Source organism: Drosophila ananassae, chromosome 3R (assembly GCF_017639315.1).
Source record: "Drosophila ananassae strain 14024-0371.13 chromosome 3R, ASM1763931v2, whole genome shotgun sequence".
NCBI lineage: Eukaryota > Metazoa > Arthropoda > Insecta > Diptera > Drosophilidae > Drosophila > Drosophila ananassae.
Genome location: NC_057930.1, coordinates 8993338 through 9014955, shown reverse-complemented (window position 1 = coordinate 9014955; position 21618 = coordinate 8993338). Strand labels below are relative to the sequence as shown.

The following is a 21618-nucleotide window of genomic DNA, read 5'->3' as shown; positions in this document are numbered from 1 at the left end:
GTTGTTCTATTCGATTCGTTTTGCGCCTCAGTATTATTTACGTTTCACTTGCTCAGTTATGGGATCGCACAACGCCCTTGTCATCGTCATCGTCATCGTCATAGTCATCCGCATCCACATCCACATTCGCATCCTCCACCATCTTCCTTGACGCTGTCAGCAGGATGATGTAGCACAATGTGGAGACTTTGGAGTTGGGCCGAAGGAGCGTTCTTGTCATGTAACACGTAACGACATTTTGAATTAACGAAGCATGAGATTTGATTATATAAACTGCAACAAGACAGCCAACAATAACAGCAGAACCAGCAGCAACACAGCCATAGCCACCATAGCCACCATAGCCACTACCAACAATGACAACGCAGCATGGACAGTCGCAAATATGGATCCAGAAAACAGGCTCTGACGGATGCCAATGCGAACGCATAGCTAGGCGCCCATTGTGTCCCCACCACCGCCACTGTTGTCATAGTTATGGCAATAATCATCATCGTCATCCTGGATTGTCGCTCGGATCTTCCGCTCCCTGCACTTGCAACATTTCGCTTTCCCACAGCTTGCACTCTACTCTCAAGGGCCTGTATGTGTATTGCATTATGGCGATTATTAACATAATAATGGTGAGGGCTGCCCTCAAGGCTTTTCTTTGGCAAATTACACACTTTAATACGAGCCCCTCATCAATTCACTTAATCCGATTATGGAAACGCAACAAAATCAATTAGCGATTTAATAAAAATGATCCAACAAAGATAATAGGTTTCTTTACAATATTTATAAAGCAAAACCAGTTCCAATAACTTACAAGAGTTTGAATTCAAAATTTAATAGCATTTAGTGCGGTTTGTTAGAACTTATGCTTCAATTGTACGTTAATTGGTGTTATGGTGCTAGCGTAATGAGCCATAATTAGGATTTGCTTGGCCCACATGAGCACGAAGGTGATTTAAGCCCGAGAACATCACATTGCAGGTGCATTTTTTGCTCATGAATGTAAACATTGAAGACACCATTCCGACAACCTTGCTCAAGCCACTGGCATTGTAGCTTGCCGCATGGTTGCGTTTGGTTTCGTTTTTTGCCTCCAAGCTAATTTCACAATCCTATGACTAATTTCGCGGCTTAGTTTCGGTTGCTATCTCCAAAACCATTTTGAGCTGTTTTTAGAGCTATAGATAGTCCCAGTGATAACCGTAGGAAATGCCGAAACTGTTCTTATCAAAACAGTACGCGTGAACAGACTCTTCGTTTCAAGACAAGCCCGGCTTGGATTTCATTCAACCGTAACACACAGGCCTGGAAACACGCCATGGATCCGCGAGTTATAGTTGCAGTTCTTTCGGTTTTGGTCCTGACAGACCTGACTGTCGCCGACGTAGAGTTCTATGAACATCCTGAGGAGATTAAGGGCAACGGAAGCTGTTTCGAAGTAGTTAAGCCCATGCTTGACCACTTTATGGAGTTGAAATCGGACGCCGATAAGAGAAATGAACTTAAATACCAAACAGAACTACGAATTAAAGATGAGCTAATTAAGAGTAAAGATGAACAAATAAAATCATTGAAAGATCTGAATAAAAGGAACGATGAACAAATAAAAGCATTAACCGATCTGATTAAAAGCAACGATGCTCGTATAAGAGCCCAAAGTGACATCGAAGAGCTGATAAGGATTAAAAATATTGAAATTGACAAAAAAAACAATGAAATTGAAAGTAAAGAAACGCTTATAAATTCATTAAAAAATCAAATAAACGAAAAAAGTGAGTATCTTAAAAAAGCTGGTGAGGAAAAAGATGAATTTAATAAAAAACTACTTAGTTGTTTGGACAATATTAATAAAACCAAGAATTCGTTGATGGAAAAAGAAAAGGAGTTCCAGGAAAAAAAAGAGGAGATTAAAAGAAAAGACGATCTACTGAATGAAAAAGATGCAGAAATCCAGGTGAAGATTGAACAGGCAAAGAGCAAGGACTTCCAAAATAAGGACCTAACAAATCAAATAAATGTTTTATCCCAAAACTTAACTATAACAATTGAAAAACTTGGAAAGAGCGTTGACCCAAATCCTTGTAAAAACGTCAGCAAGGACATATACCAAATAAGGCTTCCGGGAGTTAGTGCATTTAAGGCTCCTTGCAATGGATCTGGATGGATGGTAATTCAGAGACGGATGGACGGCAGCGTGGATTTTAATCGCAATTGGACTGAATACAGAGATGGGTTTGGAAATTTGGCAGGAGAGTTCTTCTTAGGCCTGGAGAAGTTGCACCTCATAACTCAATCGAGACAGCACGAACTGCTGATCCGTCTGGGGAAAAGTGGACGGGTCCACTGCTTTCGAAAAGTATGATAATTTCAGGATTGGCAGTGAGAAGGATTCCTATCCATTGGAATCGGTTGGAAACCCCACTGGAGGGGCAGGCGACTCCCTTACAAAGCACCATTTGAACATGAAGTTCTCCACTGTTGACAGGGATAACGACGTGGTTGACTACAATTGCGCCAGAGATTTTGGTGGTGGCTGGTGGTTTAGAGATTGTGGATCCAGGTATGTAGTGAAAATACAATTTTTAATAAATTTATAAAAATGTTAAGCTTCATTTTTGAACTTCTTGAACAGCTTCTTGAACGGAAACTTCTACGAAGATGGTATATCACAGCATAGAGATGGGATAAATTGGGAAACTTTGCAGAAACAGGACTGGACTATTTCGCTCACATTTGTTGAAATGATGATAAGACCCAAACCCTTTTAGGAGCATTTTCGATGATGGAAATTTTGGAACTCTGAAACTGAAAAAATTTTAATATCCTCTCCAGGATTAGGAAGGCCAAATTAAATGGAGCACATATCGCACCAACACACAAGCCAATCGGGGAAGTCTGGATTATTTTTGTTTAACAATTTAGAAATTTTGGAATATTTTCCGGATTGAAAAAGCCCAATTTGTTACCTTGAACTTGCGCTTGTCCTGGGCCAAGGACATAAAAAGGCTAATTTTCTTTTTAACGTTGTTTTGTCCAAGTTGGCAGTTAAATGGCTGCTGATTGTCAATAAACACAATATATGTAGATACATATATTTTTTCGCTTTTTCAATGCCAAATTACAGAACCTTTCCGCCTATTGTATTCCTATTCCTAAATTATGGTCGCATGACATTTTCGGCTTTCCCAATTCGGAGAAGAACTTTTTATGGCTTTTATGGGCCAACAATTTCATAAAATGTCTTTCGTTTTGAGTGCTTTTTTGTTCTTTTTTTTAAGCTGTTATTAATGTTTTTTCTTAAAAGAATTCTTTGAACTGAAGCATTAAATTTGTACCTATTTGCTGTCGAACATGTTAAATATTAGATTAAAATAAAATCTATCTTTGTATTCCTCTAATGTCATTGCGTGCATAATGCGATTGTAAAACTAAAATAAAACTTTGTTTAACTTTACGCCCAGTTTGTTAATTATAAAACACGAGTTAAAGCGCTCTGCTTACTAATGAGAAATGTGAAATGAAACTCGGCCGTGCCATAATCAGGCTGGCTGGCTGCCTGGCTGGTTCTGGCTCCTCTTATTTTCGCTGCAGCTAAATTAATTGCATACAAATTATTTAACAGTAATAAACATAATAAAGCAGGCGTGGGCCGGTTGAGTGGGCGGATTCGGCGCCACTTGTAATGCCAATGGCAACGACCAGGCCAGCAAAAATGCATAATGAGCATTAAAATGCTTCGGGTAAGCCCCATGAAAGCAAAATGAAACTGCAATGGCACTGCCACGGCTATGCTCCGTCCTCCGTCCTCTCCTCTGGAAGTGTGCGTGCGTTTGTTTGCCTGTATCTGCGGGTTAGGCATCCCGCACTTCTATACATACAATGTATATCCGGAATTATACGAAAAACCCACGAGCACACATACATATATTACACTAGCCAAGGTAGGAAAAACTCCTTTGGTCTGGGCCACATTTTTCCCTGCTACTCACGTCCTATTTGCTTAAAATTCTAAACGAATCCTTTTCATTAGCAAAGCAAATGGGGGTAACAGAATGAAATCCCAACGCACTTTAGATGCCCTAATTCGAAATTGTTCAATTTTCTAAAATATTTTCATTTACCTTTCATTTATTTACAAATAGGAGTTGAATTTGTTAACTTTCTAGAGAAATCATTTCAAGGACTACAAGCTTTTACATTAGGATATTTAGTATTGTAAGTTTCGGTCTAAAACTTATTAAATTTTATAAGCCATAGGTTTTATTATAAACTTTAACGTTGGACTAGTTGTATAGGCAAATGGCGCCATGGAAATTCTGGTCTAAAAAATTGGTACATAAAATATGGCAAGCCAAAGGGAGTGAGCCTGAAATAAAATGCAATTGCACTTTACACAAAAGTTCAACGCATTCAGTGAGCTATCCACCATTAACCCAATCCACTCCACTCACCCACTCAGTCACTTTCCATCCACCCACTCTTTTTGGCCCTCTGGAATACGGAGATATGTATGTAGTATTGCAAATGCAAATGCAAACTCGAAATCAAAGAGCAAACGGCAAACGGGCAGCAAACTCACAACTCAATGACGGAAGTTTGCATTCTCGCAACGAATTCATAATCATATTGAATACTCCCAAGCCCAGCCCTGCCCTGCCACGTTCCTCAGCCCAACATCCTAACATCCCAACTTTCCGCCCATCCTCGCTATCCATCCAAACCTAAGCCTAGAACGGGAGTGCCAGAGGATTGGATAGCAGCTGTAAGCAGACTTTATCCTTTTTGATTTGCAGCCATGGAAAAATCGGCCATGTTTTTCGTCCGTTCCCGGAAAGTAAATATTATTTCGTTTCCAGGAAACAGAAAAACAAAAATACACAAATATACTCGTATGCATAAAGGCTTAAATGGAAACACGAAAAATTCTAAAGTCTTTTCTTTTTATTAAAAAATATGTAAATATATCTTGTTTCATTTGAAAATTTTTAATTTTCTTCCTGTATCTTCCTTCCTATAGCCTATTTAGTTAAAAGATTTAAAATGTTTACAAAATGCTTTAGTTATGTCGTTAGATTATTATTTTAATTGACAAAACCTGGGAGCAGGGGAAGCTGCAATTATCCTTTGAGCTGTAACCAGCACCCGCACCATGGCAACATGAAAGCCATTGGGGAAGGTCACGTAAGAGTCCCCGAGTGCTGCATATCCCAAACAGGTGCATGTGGAAGGACCCAATGGGGCCAAGAGATTTCTGCATAATTTACACCACCCACCCTGCCAACAATTTTCCATCATTACGCGCCAAATGCAACATTTAATTTTAAATTATAAAGGAAAACATGAAACGCTGGAGAGATGGCTGGGGGGAGTGAGACACAAAAGCGATTATTTATGTGGCCATCGTGGAGGAGCCGAGAACTCAGCATTCCTTGTACGGCTAGGAACAAGTCCAAACATTTAGGAAAAAAGAATCCAGTCATCCTCGTCCACGGTTGTCCCTGTCGTGTCTGATAATAAAGGCAAACTTTACCAGGGGCACCCGGCGAGGAAAAGGACGAAAAGAGACGGGACAGGACGAGTCGGCCGCTTTGCTCCTTTTTATGAAGTATGTATATGTATATGGCATCTGGGCACTCACCTGTAAAGAGAAGAGATGAAAAATAAACATTACAATATATTTGATTATGGTTTATGATGCCTTTGTCTGGTCTGGGCCAGGAGCGGGCCAGAACTGAACGCAAAATGAATTAATAAAATGGCCAAATCGCATTAAGCTTTAATCATTTGGGGATTATCTCTAAGAACTTGAAAAGCAGATGGGCAGGAAACCTTTCGGTATATAACATTTTTAACTTGCTCACCTTAAGTGCTAACATTTCTCGCCTCATCTACTTTCTTCCGATTTTACCTTTTAACTTCCCCCACAGACTCTTCTCAATTTTGCAAAACAGACAAAAAAAAATATATGTATCTTCAAGACTATGATAATGCGTGGGGAGTTTGTGGGAGGCAAACAACTTGCTTGAGCATCTGTGTTTTACATTTTTTAATGGCATTTTATCAAATGCAATTAATCGTAATTGCTCGTTTATCCATACATCCCACGTATGGTTTGGTATGGTATGGGATGGCAGAGAGACAGATGAAAATAAAAGAAAAAGAAAGTAAAGTAGGCACCACAGTACACAGACACACATCAACGCCCCCTTCAGCGTTTACTTCAAGTGCCCCGGCGGAAGAAAGTATACCCACACGCCCGGAGAAGAACAAGGGAGTCACTCGACTCTCGGCACATTAACATTTTAGAATTTCTTTCTTGGCAACGTGACAAATGTGGACACAAAAAAAAAATGAAAATAAAACAGAAACATACAAAATTACACTTAAATGGGTGAGGAAGCTGGCGGTTAAGCCAAAGGGGAGAACATGCCTCGCACACATACATCAAATTACAGAGGAAAAGTAAAAATTGTTGCATCCCACCGCCCATCGACCCACAGCCCCCACCTTGCCACATCCTCGGCGAGTGTAGTAGAATGCTTTATGAGGTCAATTACCTGTCATTTGCATGACGGGCCAGGCCAGGCCAGGCCGGAAGGGGAAGATGATGCCGGGAGTGTGTAGGATATGGATATGCAAATGGAAGGTTGGATTTGGGTGTCAGTTTCCACTGGATGGTTGGATGGTTTCAGGGGGCAAGGTGGTTAAGGGGGTGGTGCCCCAGCTACCCCATCCTCCCGCATTTTCCATCTGAACTTTAAGCGAAGGTCATCGGTCTTATGCCTCTTTTGCTCTCGTTTTATTTTACTTTTGATTTCGTTTTTCCTTTTTTTTTTTCTTTTTGTTGTCGTTGTGCACTTTGCTCGCCTCTGCCTTTTTGCAGGCCATGTTGCCACTGGTCAGGCAATGAACTCGATTAATTAGGGGCATTGACATATGTTTGCCCTCTTCTCTATCCACTCCAAACACTGCTCGCTCTCGGGTCAAATGTCAAGTTTGCAATTGACGGCAATTTTCAAATTGATTTTGTAAGTCCAAGCTTAAGAGTGTCAGATTATTCTGGACTTCAAATTCTAGTTATATTTATTCTTAAGTTATTCCGGGACAAAATATATATGTTTTCTTATCAGTAACTTTAAAAATAATAGCAAGAAACTCAAGTTGCCAAGCTTATTCTTTGAATTCTTGAGTAATACATAAGAAGTAACTGATAAGGGGGCAATAAAATACTCATTTCCTCAAAATTATTGACAAATTAAGGCGAATTATGGCATGGGAATGACCACATAGCCATAGCGGGTCCAAGTTTATCAGTAAACTTGAATAATATGACTAATATGACTAGTAATTGAGTACAAAAAAATCAGTTGGCAAGTGTGAGCACTGTACCTCTATAAGAACTGCCCAAAATGACATTCCAGATAGAGAAAAGGACAAACAGCCAGAACTAATAAAAGTGCAAAACACACACGAACCTAGAACAGCAGCTAGAACAAAGGACTCGCAGCAATAAAATCAAATAAAAATGCTACGGATAGGGTCCTAGCACCGAATGCCAAGAATGTGGAATTATCTTTTCAAATGAGGACCCCGCAGAGGGACGATGGAATCGTAGCGGCAGCTGGGCAATGAAACGGCCATGGAACTGAAAGCTCGGTTGAGAATTTTGGATGCACGTAGCAAAGCCCATCAAGCTAAACCCCAGCCGCTGGACTAACGCCCATCTCACTGGAGGGGTTGCAAGAGCAGCAGCTGCATGGGGATTTGGATTTTGGTTCGCCGTTGCATTAACATGTTGAGCAGGTTGCTGTGGCCATAGCGGAAGTCCATAGCTGAGTGTGCACTGTGGCTCGAATAGATTTGGATATGCCATAAAAAAAAACCACAAAAATTAAAAACAATTGTTCCTGATAAGGTTAAAGATATAAGAAAAATATAAAAATTACATTTCTCCATAAAACTCCATAAAACACACTGAAAAGACGAACAATATCCGCCCCACAGTGGACAATGGGTCCAGGGTTCGGTGGAATGGTTGTAGCTGGGGTGGTGCCTGCCTGGGATGGACCTGCTCGCTAATGCACACGCACAATGAACGTGCACAGCGTTGCACATTGCAGTTGCACATTGCCGTAGCAGTTGCTGCTGCGCCAGTTAATGAAATGCGGCATTCAACAGCCGACAAGACGTCGCCATTTTGTGCGTGTGTGTCCCCCAGTGTCCCCCAGCTGCAGAATGGCGAATTGCATTCGGTTATGGGCACGTGTAGGGACAGCCATCATGCGTATGCCAATCAATGGCAGGACTGACCCAGGGGGACAGTGGGTGTTGTTGCGGTTCCAGGATATGGCATATAGGATATGGGATAGGGGGACGATGGCGATGGACTACAACGGCGTTAACTAGCATACATACGGCATTGGCAAGTCAGTGAAGTCAAACCGTAGTCATCATTGTCAGCAGTAAGGCAACAAAGCCATTCCCCGAATGTCCTTCGTCGCTTTTAGCCCCGCATCTAGCTGCAACTTGCGGCGCTTACCTTTAATTACCAGGTGGATGTAACACTCGGATCACGTAGTTGCGGAAACAGGACATTTTGTGGGCGGTACAGGTGGCAGGTGGCAGGTGGCTGGATGATGGATTATGTGACTCTAAATCCCTGATTGAAATCAATCAAAGTACTATGCCATAATACATTTTATTTGGTTTTATTTCATAAAAATATATGTAAGAACAATATCTCCAGTCAACAAATGCAACTTTCACTTTCCATTGTACTCCTTTGTTGGTTTTTCAATGGTGACCATTATGCATCAGCACCAGCGGCAGTGGCCTTTTGTGTTTCAACTTTTTTTTTGTGGCACGTTTAACAAAAAACAATTATAATAATTGCATTTTGCCGGCACATGACGGCCAAATTACTCGAACCATGCCATGCTGCCAAGTGTCGAGTCGTGTGGTGTCGAGCGGAGCACCCAGGCTCCAGCTCCAGCTCCAGCACATGTGCTATTTAAATACACAGATGCGTATTTCGGATCCCAAATAGTTGTACGGCTGGAGCTGGGCGGGAAACGGAAATGAGTTACGCCTCGCGAGCACGTCGAGTTATGAAAATTATAAACAAATTAGCTGCTCTCGGGCTGGATTATGCGGTGTGGCATTGTTGGCCTTGCATAAATTAGTGCCATCAAGTGCGCCAAGTTCGCAACACTTCAAAGTTGGAAGCGTCGCCACCCGACACCCACACCCAGCTCCCAGCTACCAGCATCCAACCTAATTTGTAATCTGTGCTAAATCTGCTTGTAATATGTTTAAAATAATTGGAGCGATGGGCATTAACGGTGGCAGCAAAGCGTTATAATAGGGCTTATTAGGGTTAGCACTGAACGGCGTGGGAGGGGCGTGGCAGGCCACAGAGTGGGCGGTGGGACACGACAGCAGATTAGCATAACAAAAGTAAATGACGAATGCGAACAAAATGTGTCATTCTGTGCGATAAGGCGGGAAAAACTATTCCACAGGGAGTAGTTTCACAGTAGGGACTATTATTCCCAGAAGAATATAAGTACAGTCGTAAATCATAATATAATTAATATTTTTTTGTGGAAAAACAATAATCTAGATATGTATTTCATGGCAAATAACATGAATAATCTGGCTATATGTGGTCATATTCCGTCCCCGGCCGCAAACCATTTCCGATTCATTAGGCATTCAACAAATGTGCGGCGGCAAAAACATAGTGATATATTTCAACAGCTTAAAGAGTGTCGTTCTAGCCGAGACCCGAGACCCGAGACTGTCCCTCGAATTTATGAATTTCATGCGTGTTTATCAGCAAAACATGCCGCTGGGCTTGGTTCAGAGTTTTTCCGATGGGAAAACAGCAGAACAGTAGCCGCACAGCTCAGACCTCACAGCTCCCAGCTCACACAACCCAATCCCCTAGAGCAGGCTCAGAAACACACAAAAGCTCAATGGACATGTAGCGCAGTTGAGATAACACTCTCACAGATACACCCACCCATACACAGATACGAATACAAATGAAATGCGACATGTACATGGAAAACAAATGATATTCTCAAAACAGTAGTTGAAGCTCAAAAGCGAAACGCAACGAAACTAAACCAAACGAGGCGTGAAAATCGCCAACAAATCATAAAAAAAAGAAAAGCGCAACAAGAAAAGTCTGTGTGCAGAACACACACATACACACACTGGCATGTATGTACATATATGCAAATCAAGCGAAACATAGGGGGGCTAAGGGGAAATGTGACGAGAAATGATTCATGGTTGTGTTTATCAACAAACACGTTTCACGAGGCGCTCTCAGCTGCTAAGGAAGCCAAATGGGCACATGACAATAAATAAGCCAAAGTCAACTCTTCTCTCGGTGCTGTTCGTGTTATTGTTGTAGTACATAGTCCTAGTGTTGGTGGTGGCACAGCGAGAGGGAAAGGGCACTAATGTGCAACAGGGGGAGGTGGAGGAAGGCGGTGACCTTTTGGGGAGGTGCCTCTGTCCGACAAACATAAACAAGTGCATGGAACTTGACACATGTTTCAAATGCCATTTTCTAGGGCCATGCATCCACCACACTAGGCCCAATAATCGAGGGTTGCTCCAAGACTATATCAGTATTTTTTCATTAAAACTATAATTAATTTAATCATAATTCATAAACTAAATAAAAGAAAATATTATTCCAATTATACCAATTCTATTTAAAATGTATAAATTTTCTTACAAAATAAGCTATAAATAACTCAATAACTTAAGTATTAAGGAAATAATATTACTTCAATTTGTTTCCCAACTTTAAAAAGTTATACTATTTTTCTATGATAAAATCTTTAATGTTTTAACAACAAAAATAAATTAAAATATTTATTATAATAATTGCATTTAATATATTCACTTATTTACATTCAATTTTTTGACCAAAACCCTTTAAAAAAAAACCGAAAACCCAATCCCTTTAAGAAACTTAATATTTCAATACTCTTCCTATAGACCTCGCAATCACGATCCATAAGTTTTCGTATATATGTATGGTATGCATATATCGAGATGCATATGTACGAGGCGCTAATCAAATGCAGCTGGCGATGACGATATATGGTAAGCATGTTCGAGTACAGAAACTGGAGGAAAACTGAGGACTGCTCCTGCTGCACTTTCGTATAAAGTCAGGGTGGACCTAAAGATATAGTCTTTGAGGTTCAGATTTGAGTTCAATACTTTTATTTATTTTTAACAAAGTAAAAGTGAAAATATAGAAGTATAACACAGATATAGATAATTTTTTAGAATTTAGAAGTATAATAATAAATCCATCCCAGGAATGAAACAAAAACTCTTTTCTTTACTCGATAATCGATCCATTATTCCGATGCAACTAACTTTCTACTTGTCTGCATTTTGCAGAACGAAATTTGTCGAAAACTTTTCAAGTTCAAAGCGGTAACAAATGTGCAGACAGTTGTGTGGTTGTGTAGTTTGGTTCATCCTAATCGTGAAGTTGCACATGTGTGTATTTGACACCCGCTTCTGGCCTCCTCAGTGTTTATGACTCATTTGGGCAAACGAGTTCTCAGCCCAAACCCCCCTCTGGGTTTCCTTCAGCAAACTGAAAACGACGATAGAAGAGTCGATGGAGTTGCGATGGGAAGAGTGTTTGTGTTAGTTGCAGTAATTTATATGAATTTTATATGCAATTGCATCAATCTCAATTATATTGTGCTTCGGGGAACACTCCACAGCCATCCTCACACTACGACACACTGTGTGTGACATGCAATATTAATTAAGGTTTTTATTTAGGTAATTGCTTTGAACGAAAGCCAACTTGAGGAAGCTTTATTCACCCAACCGGGCTGAGCATGGGCTTGGCTTGCCGTGCCTTGCCCTGCCCCAGCCTTGACGTCAATATCGGAAGATTGCAGTTTATAAATCTGCATGTGTGCGCACACACATCCAGGTAAAATACAGTTCAAAGGTTCAATGACCAGAGCAACTCGAGTCAAGCTTAAGGACAAGTTCGGACGAAGAGGAAAAGTGCCAACATAAAATGCTCCATCTTCGCAAAACGACGGTCTGCCGTTATGCCCATAAAAAGGTTAAGATGTTTATCCCTATCAGTGTCTGGACTGGCAGTCAGTAAATTCATCAATTAAAATGGATGGCATTCGCATCGGTTGGTGCGGCAATGTGGTGGGACGAGTGGGAGGACCAACCGATTGAGCAGCGTCAAAAAGAAACGACAAGAAAAATCAATTTAAATGATTACAAATTGAAGGAGACAAATAGTCGGGCCAACGACAGTTAAAGACAAAGATCCTGAGGGACAAGATATGCCAGATGTTTACCGAGAATGCACAGAGAACAATCGATAAGGGTCTTACAATTTAAGGAGTTGAATAATATGGTACTGTGGTACTGTAATAAGGACCTCAGTGGATGGCCCACGTTGGGCGCCAGTAGAAACGAACAATCGATTATTACGCTTGATTGTTAAACAAAAGATGACATTTCTTGTAAATAAAAAGATACACATTTCCTGCCGTGTAATTGCTTTTGGATAAGACAAACTCTGTGCATTCCTCTTCTACTTCGACAGGATATAGAAAACACACCCAAACAGAAAATGATGCGACACGTAAACAAATTTTAAATTTTTTTCATTTTTTGCTTCTTCTCGTCAGTCAACACCAACAGGAGCGGGAATGACAAAACAAGATGAAGAGTCGCCTTCGGATCCAGTTCCAATTCGAATCCATCCCCAAATGCCAGTCTCCGGACCCGGACACAAACTGCACTAACTGACTGACTGACTGACTGAGTCAGTTCCTTCGACAGAGGCTTCATCTTTATTTCATGTTTCAGCCTTAATTTCTTTCTTTCCCTTTTTATTTTATTTTGTTTTTTTTTTTTTGTGAGACTCTGTGTGACACAACTGTCGAATGCTTTTCTCGTTTTGCGTCAAGAGTATTGTGTAGGAAATCCTTGGCGCCTCTACACTTGACACTTTGGATATTCTGAAGCCAGAGACTCGACTCCACGGCCATTCCGTTCTGTAGTTGGCTCTTCGACAACGGAAAATTTCACTGAGATGCGCTCCAATACTCTTTTTTTTTTTGCCTTGTCCCAACAAAATTGCTTTTTTTTTGCTATTTGCTGTTTCTGTTTCTGCTTCAGTTTTATTTTCCCTTTTTTATTCGGCTCTGACTGAATAAACAATGGGGCACAGCGGTCCTGAATAATAGATTTTTAGCTTTTGATTGTATTTGGTGGCGATATTTTTCGCAACCCTAAAAATGGAAAAATCATGAACTGCAACCGTTGACGGCTTAAAAATTAAATTGTTCAAAACACAAATTGAAATTGCTGCCAAGGCGGCAGTCCGCGGCAGTGGTGGTATTAACGTGACTTTTGTGGGTGGCTTTACGTTTTTATTTGTTTTTCCTTTTCGTGTTTTATTGGCTTTTTGCAGGCAATCCCTGAAATTGGCTGATTGTAAGCGGGTAGGGGCTAAAGGGCCAAAAAGAAATCGACGACAAAGAATTTAAAATTAGAACACAGCCTAATATTAAAGGGAGAAGCTGGTAAAAAACGTTCAGCAAACACAAAGGGAATTTGCAAGGTGACGAACAATTTGAATATTTAATAAATTGAATGTTTTTTCAACAGATATTTGCCACAAATAACATTAAGTAATAATGAGTCTAAAAGTTCCATTTCATTTATTAACCAACAGCTAATTAAAAATCATTTCGACACAGCCTTTTTAATCATAGCTACTCTTCAACTAATTGGAGATATCTTCGACTATCGTCGGAGTGGCTTTGATTGTAATTTATCGATCTTTCGAATTCAAACTCCCTGTCCGGGGTTAATAACATGCAGCATAGCACAATGAACAGAGGGAATGCTCCAGCGAACCGAAAAGAGAAGAAAAGTGGAAGCGATACAGATTGCAAAACGGACAGCAATGAACGCAAAAACAAGTGGACGATGAAATTGTGAAAATATATAACATGAAACAATGGAAAAACGTACAAGTTACAGGAGAGAAACTGACGCATATGACAACAGACCCGACTAAAGTATTGCAATATTTCAGAGACCGTTTCAGAAACCTCTAGAAAAGTAATCGATTTCTTAAAATATTCATTGAAAATAAAGCAATTCCCTTAATAATATAAAAATCTCGTTTTATTGCACTCCAGAAACCTTATTTAAGAGTTTGCCTTGTGGCTTTACTTTCGCTTTCTTTCAGATTGTGGATAGCATTATGGATGCGGCAGCCGGTCAGCTAAGAATCTTCATTCATTAAAGATGCGTTAGCTCACGATGCCCCAGTCGAGACCACCTCCTTGTCTGGTGGCGTTTATTTATATCGAGCATCCAATACATAAGTCTGCGATTTTTCCTTTGATAATTAAGTTGTGTACATTAGTTGGGTTTGCGTGCTGGCCCCACTGCGTGAGGAGCAGTATTCTGGGCGTTTGTTTTTTTTTCTCTACTTATTTGCAAGGGCGGTCGTCCTAAGGGCGTAGACAGCATAATGCTTATATTAGCCGGCTTGTGCCTGATAAGTGAGTTATATATGTGGGTGGATGGGTGGGTCATGTGGCGACCCCGTTGGCATTGCCAACATCCTAATTACCCGGCATAAAAACGTTTCCCAGTCCTGTGCGTGTCCCTTTGATTAGCGTCGGGGTAATGAGTTTTTAGATTGGCGTAGAGAAGTTGTTTGGAAATGAATCTAGTCGACCACTTGCCATGGAAATGTGTTGGGTAATCATGTTAATCTTCAAGTTGACCTGTATCTTGATTTTTTTCATGTCCCTAAGTGAACTTGAACTGTTGAATTCGGTTGAGAATGTGGGAGACATTGGCCAACGGTCAGTACTCCTAAAATTCAAAGCAGTTAAGCTTACTGGGTAGCTCCGGACTTGGATTCTATTGAGGGGAGGTGGTGGGTGGGTAGTGATTACAATGAACTCGCCATAAAAAGGAAATATCGCAGACGGCATCGATGGCATTGAAAAGCCTACAAAGCGGCCCCGACCATAAAGCCCCAGCAGTACGTGGCATGTAATAAAACGCAATTTAAGAACCTTTTAACAGGCCCATAGAAGGGGGGAAGGACTGCGAAAAGGACAACTGGAACTGGAACGAGAGTTGCAACCGAACCGGGCATTTATGCCTCGCATTTGGTAATCAATGCTGCCAATATCCCTAAAAGGGCATTCAATAAGCCCCAGCCCATCTCGGAGTAGAAAATGAAATGAAAATCCTGTTGGCCGGCGAACAGGGATCTGGGCATTTCAAACAAAAGGATGAGCCACCAGCTCATGGCTCGTCTGCTAAAATGAACAATAAAACAAAGTTGATTAAATCCCCGGTGACAAAGTTGTTTATTAGCGAAAATGCCGGCAAACTTGTTTTCGGTGAGCGGATTTAGAATATTATATCTAGAGGAGGTACACCAATAAATTGTTGTGTACCCAAGATAGAGGGTTATGGCTCATCTTTTACAAAACAGTTGGCAAACAGTCGCCAGACAATGCCGGGGAGAGCCAGACACGAACGATTTTAGAGGATATTACCAAGAAAACGTACACTGTTCAATAAATTTTGTAAGTTAAATTCTAAGCAATTATTATTCACTGAATATTACACTAAAATATTTACTTTTTTCACTAGATCATTAGTATTTTTACTAAATAAATACTTAAAAATTCAACTGCACTTGGATGACCAGTGTAGTCACGAGCAAAATGCACACAAATAGCGCCTCCAACATCCAAGGACCGACATCCTTCGGCAGCTATTCTGCTCCCAGTTCGCGTATCCTTCTTCGAAAAGACAACGGATATGAATATACCCTAAAGCCATCAGACAGCGTAAATGAGCGTGTATTGAAGATAAAAATGGCTGCAAAGCGAAACGGAACTGGAGCTGAGAAGGGATATAGACTGGCACTGGGATATAGAGAAAGGCAACTGCAGCAAAGCACAAAAACAAACAAAACATGGCTAAATAGCAGGATTGGTGGCTAGGAGACAGAGCACCCACCATCTACGACCACCCACCACGACCACTTCACATTCAGCTAAAACTCTGGAATTGCCTGCTCTTTCCCTGATACGGCAAATCTGTTTGCCAGCAAAAAAAAAAATGAAGGGAAATAAAAAATTAGAGGAAAAAAAAGTCAAATGCACAATACAGGCAACAGCAACAGGAAAGTTTTTCAAGCGCAGTGTTTGCAGCTCTTTGGTAAGTTGAGGATTGCAATCGGCTTCAGAGAAGCCAGATAGTGTTGGGTATGAATAATGCTTGTCCTATAATTATACTTAAATATGTAAAAGTTGTATTAAAATTACCATTTTTTGTGCAGAAAATCATACTTAATTTACATATTTATTTACTTTCCGTACTCGATGCAGTGAAGCACAAACTAATCAGCCCGACAGCAGCCTGTGTGCATACTTTTTACACGAATAACCCTTTCATCTTTGAACATAATATTTTTGTTTTTTTTTAGGAGCAGACTCATGGCTTTTTTACCCCGATTTCTGTGTCCATCCGGTGGTGCAATCAACGCTTCTTACTTCCTTCACTTTCCTTCCCATAACAAACTGCATAACTCCGGTTTCAGATCTTTCGCAGGGGTATATGTATCTACTCGTACATGGCCTGGGCCTGGTCCCGTCCCAGCTCGGTCCGGATGGCACAGACAAATAAAAAACAAAAAGCAGAAGCTGTTGCACACATACGCCGGAACATTGTGTCGATTGCGTGGGCGTTACTGGGGGGAAAATGCTATTAACTGGTCATACCCCACGGAATAGCGAAGTTGTTTCTGTTTTTTTTTTTTTTTATGGGCACTCGCTTCAAGGCACATGGAAGCGCTATTCCATTCCCATTTCGCTTTTTTCGCCCTCGTCTAGAAGTCCGCCACATAATCGTATCAGTCAAAGATTTGTAATATGAAGCGGAAGAAATGGTAGATAGTTTCTAGCCAGAAGACCATTTTTTGTTTTGGATAGATGGCCAAAAGAATCCCATAAATAGAGGGTATTGAATGATTTTTAGATAAACCAATGGCTGAGGAACTATTCCCAGCAGATGCCTTAATAAACCATAAACGTAAAGAACCCCCAAATAAGCCAACTTACGCCAAATTTTCCAAAACTTTTTCAATTTTTTCGTGTAGTTCGGCCAACAAACAGTCGCAAAGTTAAAGTACTGCCGCCAAAAAAAAACCAAAAACGGCAAAAAATTGGCCGAGAAAAGTTTGCTGATTTAACCAATTTTAAAACACACACAGAGAAGCTCCAGACAGACAACGTGGTGGCAGACACACAAAAAACCATTCCATTGACCGCAACAGAAAAACAACACCCCGAACTGTTGAAAAACAGTCGAAGATCATGGACAGAGGAGCAGGGCAGGGGGGCATACCAAAGGTGTAGCATCTGCAGCTGTGGACTGGTGGCCAGAGTGCCGTGCCCTGAAGTAAAAACTCATCAAACTATATTTTCAATAAATAATGACAACCACCGGGGCGAGGACGTTGCAAATGGCGGCCATTTTGTTGCTTTCCCCCCCAACTTGCAACCACCCATGAGGCGCCACAGCTTCATTGATTTTATGCCATTCGGCCTGGCCAGGAACCACAACCGCTACAAGCATTAAATTGAATCATAAAAAATCGAAAACTATATAGTATACATTTAATGTGGGCGGCCTGCCACGCCTCGTCGTGTGCCCCAACATTTGCATGAGCCGCAAGCACACACACACACACACAAACACACACACAAAGAGGACCAAATAAAAAATACCACTCTTACAGTTCTCCTTTTTTGTGTCCGTCAGTCAACTGACAAGTCAACAGCGATGCAACCTGCATGGCAAGGACTACATACCTCCTCCTGCTCAACAAAAAAAAAAATAAATAAAAATTCGTGACAAGGGGGTGTGGAGAAAGGTATACCGAGGACAGAACGTGGCACTCTGAGTGGCTTAGCCAGGCTAGGCCAGGGCAGCCCAGGCCAGGCCTAAACGAATTCTAGAGCTACTCGACGTCGGGCCCTTTTGCAACTACTCCTTTTTCGACTTTCTTTGTCGGCACATATTATAAATTGCACTATAGGAAGCCGTGCCGAAGTGCCGGCGTGTGAATGGGCCAAATGCGCGGAGCTCCACAAGCTGCACAAATGTGCAAGGATTGAGGTTAGTCCATCCAACCATCCGCCGGGGGGTTGGTCAAAGAAGCCGTTGCCGTTTTTCACTTGTGCGATTCATCGTTTAGCAGCCGGTATTGCCAAAGGAATAAAATATGTCCTAGACGGAGGTAACTTAGGAGGATAGCGACGGCAAAGGACTATTTTTAGTATAAAAAATTATTTACTTTTACTTCAAACTCTTTATTGTTGTAGGGATACACATTTAAAGAATAATTTCTACAATTTTTGGGAAAAAAATATTCTGCCATTGTGACGTTCTTTTTGGCAATAGTTTCCGGCCCACGGAAAAAGGATACTCTAGGATATAAGAAAGGAAATAAAAAAAAAAAAGTTACAGTGCTTACCTCTTTTAACTCCAGAAATGTCTTTTGCGTAACCTGAAAGTAAATAAACATTTTCAAACGTGAGTAAAATGCATAGGTTTATTAATTTTATTTTTCTGGTATTTTGAAAGAAGTTGGTTTTTTTCGAAATTTTCAGGAAAAAATGTCTGTGAAAAGGGCCCCCCACTCATTCGCATTTTTTCGCCCTTTTTTTTAAAAGGGGTTAGTCGGAGTGGAGAACACGCAAAAGTATTCAAATTAAAATCCACTTTAGTGAGCAAAATGGTAAAGTGCAGACGGAAGATGGGAAGGAAAAATGTTTCCTTCCTGGCAGCCCAAAAGGCAAATTTGTTGGGGGTTTCACCCGGGGTCATATTTTTATGAAAACACTGCCAGTATATTTTGATTGTCATCCTTGAGTGAATCACGATGCGAATGAATCATTTTTATATTTTGCTTAGATACTTAACGTATAAATATTTATTAGGGAAATTTAAAAAAAATCACATAGTAATTTAAAACATTTTATAAGTAAAAATAGCCTGCTTTCTCTTTATAAATTTCTTTTATTCTATTGTCAGAATTTTTTCCTTTGATCTTCACACACACACATTCAGAAGGGAAACCACCCAAGAGCACAAAAGAATCGCCAAAGGCTCTAAATTCTTTAGTGGAGAGATAAAAAATATTTTAGTTTCTAAATCATTTTGTTTTTTTGCAACGAAAACTCTTTTTAATTCAAAGACATATACTTTTTCCATTTCATGGCTTTGGGCAATTTAATTTATCCATTTTAACCAACCAGAATAAAAGGAAAAACTATGAGCCAAACTGGAGTGAAATATAAGAGTTGTAATAGAATTGAATGTATAAGAATGTATAAGAATTGTAAAGGGTTAAATCCAAATTGAGTTAAGAAAAGAGTTAAATCCAAAATATTGTTTCTGAAAATGGTACAGTTTCGCTTAAATAAAAGACTCGATTATATTTTTCCATTACTTTTCTTAGAAACTTCTCTCAAGAAAAGCTTTCACTGTACAATTTGATTTTTTGGCAAAGGATACTTTTGTAAAAATGCATCAATATACTTTTAAACAAAATTTAATATAAGGCATATGTAGTTTATACCCTCTTTAAATACTATTAGTGATGAGAACAGTGTTAAAGCTACAGTACGATGAATCGATTAAGGATTGAAGGCGATAGCCTCAAAATGTGCCCATCGCCATCAAGATTAATAAATAAACAGTTCTGGTAAGATCGCGAGATACAGAATAAATATTTTTCCATTACTTTTCTTACAAACTTCTGTAACAAACAAACAACAAACAAACAAGCTGTAAAATTTGATTTTTTGACAAAGGATACGATGGCTTCAAGATCTGTCTATCGCCATCAAGACTAATAATTAATCAGTTCTGGTAAGATCATAAAAGATTTTTTATCAGCAAAGCTTTTCTTTTTGTATAAAAATCCCTTTTAAGAAATAAATACTAAACAAAAGAGTGATTCATTTTTCTCTGTTGCTATCTAAATGGTACAACAAAGCTTTTAAAAAACAAAATATATGCCTGCGGGAGATTGGGATTGGATTCTGATGGAATGTGTGAGAGTTAAAATTTGAAATGGTAATTTCTGAGAAAAATCTGGAGGCTGGCAGATTAACTAGGTGGATAGCTGGTTGGGATTTCACCCTGACCCAACTGAAGCAATTTGCATGTGTAACGAGGCTCGCCGAGACCATAACAATGCTAATAATCGTGATGAAACTTTACGCACTCTTGCAGGAAACGCCACTCAGATTGTAACACTTTCGTTGATTTTCATTTTTAGTTTCCACGGAGACCTATGCAATGTATGGTTATGGAGCATAAAATAAATATTTTTGCTTATTGGAGCGTATCTAGCCAACTGTCCTCCAACATATCTACAATGTAGTTCCATTCATTGATTATATTATTATTTTGCATAAAAATTGTCGCTTTTAATGGCTGACTTATTATTTGCGACTAGACATTTGACTAAAAATAGTATATTTTCTGTTTTTCGATCGATATTCATGAATTGCAATGCATTTTTATTTACTAAAGAAACACACGACTGTATACGAGAGTATTTTTTTCGTAAACAAACAAATATTATTTGGGAGTGAAAATATTCATTTTTTTATAGGGATTTATTTAAAAAATATATTTATTATGACTTGTTCCGGGATGGCTTTCATTTAGGGGAAAAGTTTCCCCATCCATCCAGAAGCTCTTTGGCCAAAAAGTTTGCCTTTATTGGCAGCAATCTGCGTGTTTGGTGTGTCGGGGTTATGGGATATGAGTGCAGATATTGCCCCACAGGCAGACTCTACATACAGGACGACAGGGAAAACAGATAGACAGAGATTCCAGACACTGAGAGACAGACCGACCGACCGACCGACCGAACATAATGAGCGGCATTAAAACTAATGAAAATCAACTTTGGCACACCGACAGTGCGGCGGCCGAAAGGGATGATAATGCCCCCAAAAGAGTCGCGCAGCATAAAAATGTCGACTTCTGTGGCAAAGTGGAGAAACAATAAAAATAAAAGCAAATGCCAGGGCAGAAGCAACCCATTCCCCCACCCGACCGAACAATAAGAAAATTGCGAGACAGACAGAGTGGAAAAACGCATAAAGATGAAGAACAGAACAATGGGGCAAATGGATGGCTTGAAGCCCGCAAAGGGCTAACGCCACCATTGAGACCCAGAGACCGCCCAGTCAAATATTGAAATATCTTCCCAGAGAAATGGATAAATTCCTTATCTGATTCCTTTCAAAAGAATTTATTAAATCGATAATATAATCAATTATATAAGTTTTAAATTCCCTTAAAGGATGGAAGGGGATGAGGCACGAAAGTATCTGTTGTGGGAAGTAAATTCGCATCCGTAAGTGTAAATAATTTGAATCTTCTCGTGCTGACTTCTTTTCTTAGTTTTCTTTCCTTTATTCCTGGGCTGCCTCTCTGGAGGGGTAGGGGGATTTCGTGTATCTTGTA

General features: G+C 40.1%; 1 protein-coding gene across 4 annotated transcripts in view; it reads right to left on the bottom strand.

Annotated features, from left to right (window-relative positions):
- LOC6505589 (disintegrin and metalloproteinase domain-containing protein 10) overlaps positions 1-21618 on the bottom strand; it is an 84242-nt gene that overhangs the window by 57670 nt on the left and 4954 nt on the right. For all 4 annotated transcript variants that reach the window (XM_014905019.3, XM_014905020.3, XM_001964933.4 and 1 more), the window contains exon 3: positions 18605-18637. In XM_014905019.3, coding sequence (XP_014760505.1) covers positions 18605-18637 — 33 coding nt within the window. The remainder of the gene's footprint in view (positions 1-18604; positions 18638-21618) is intronic.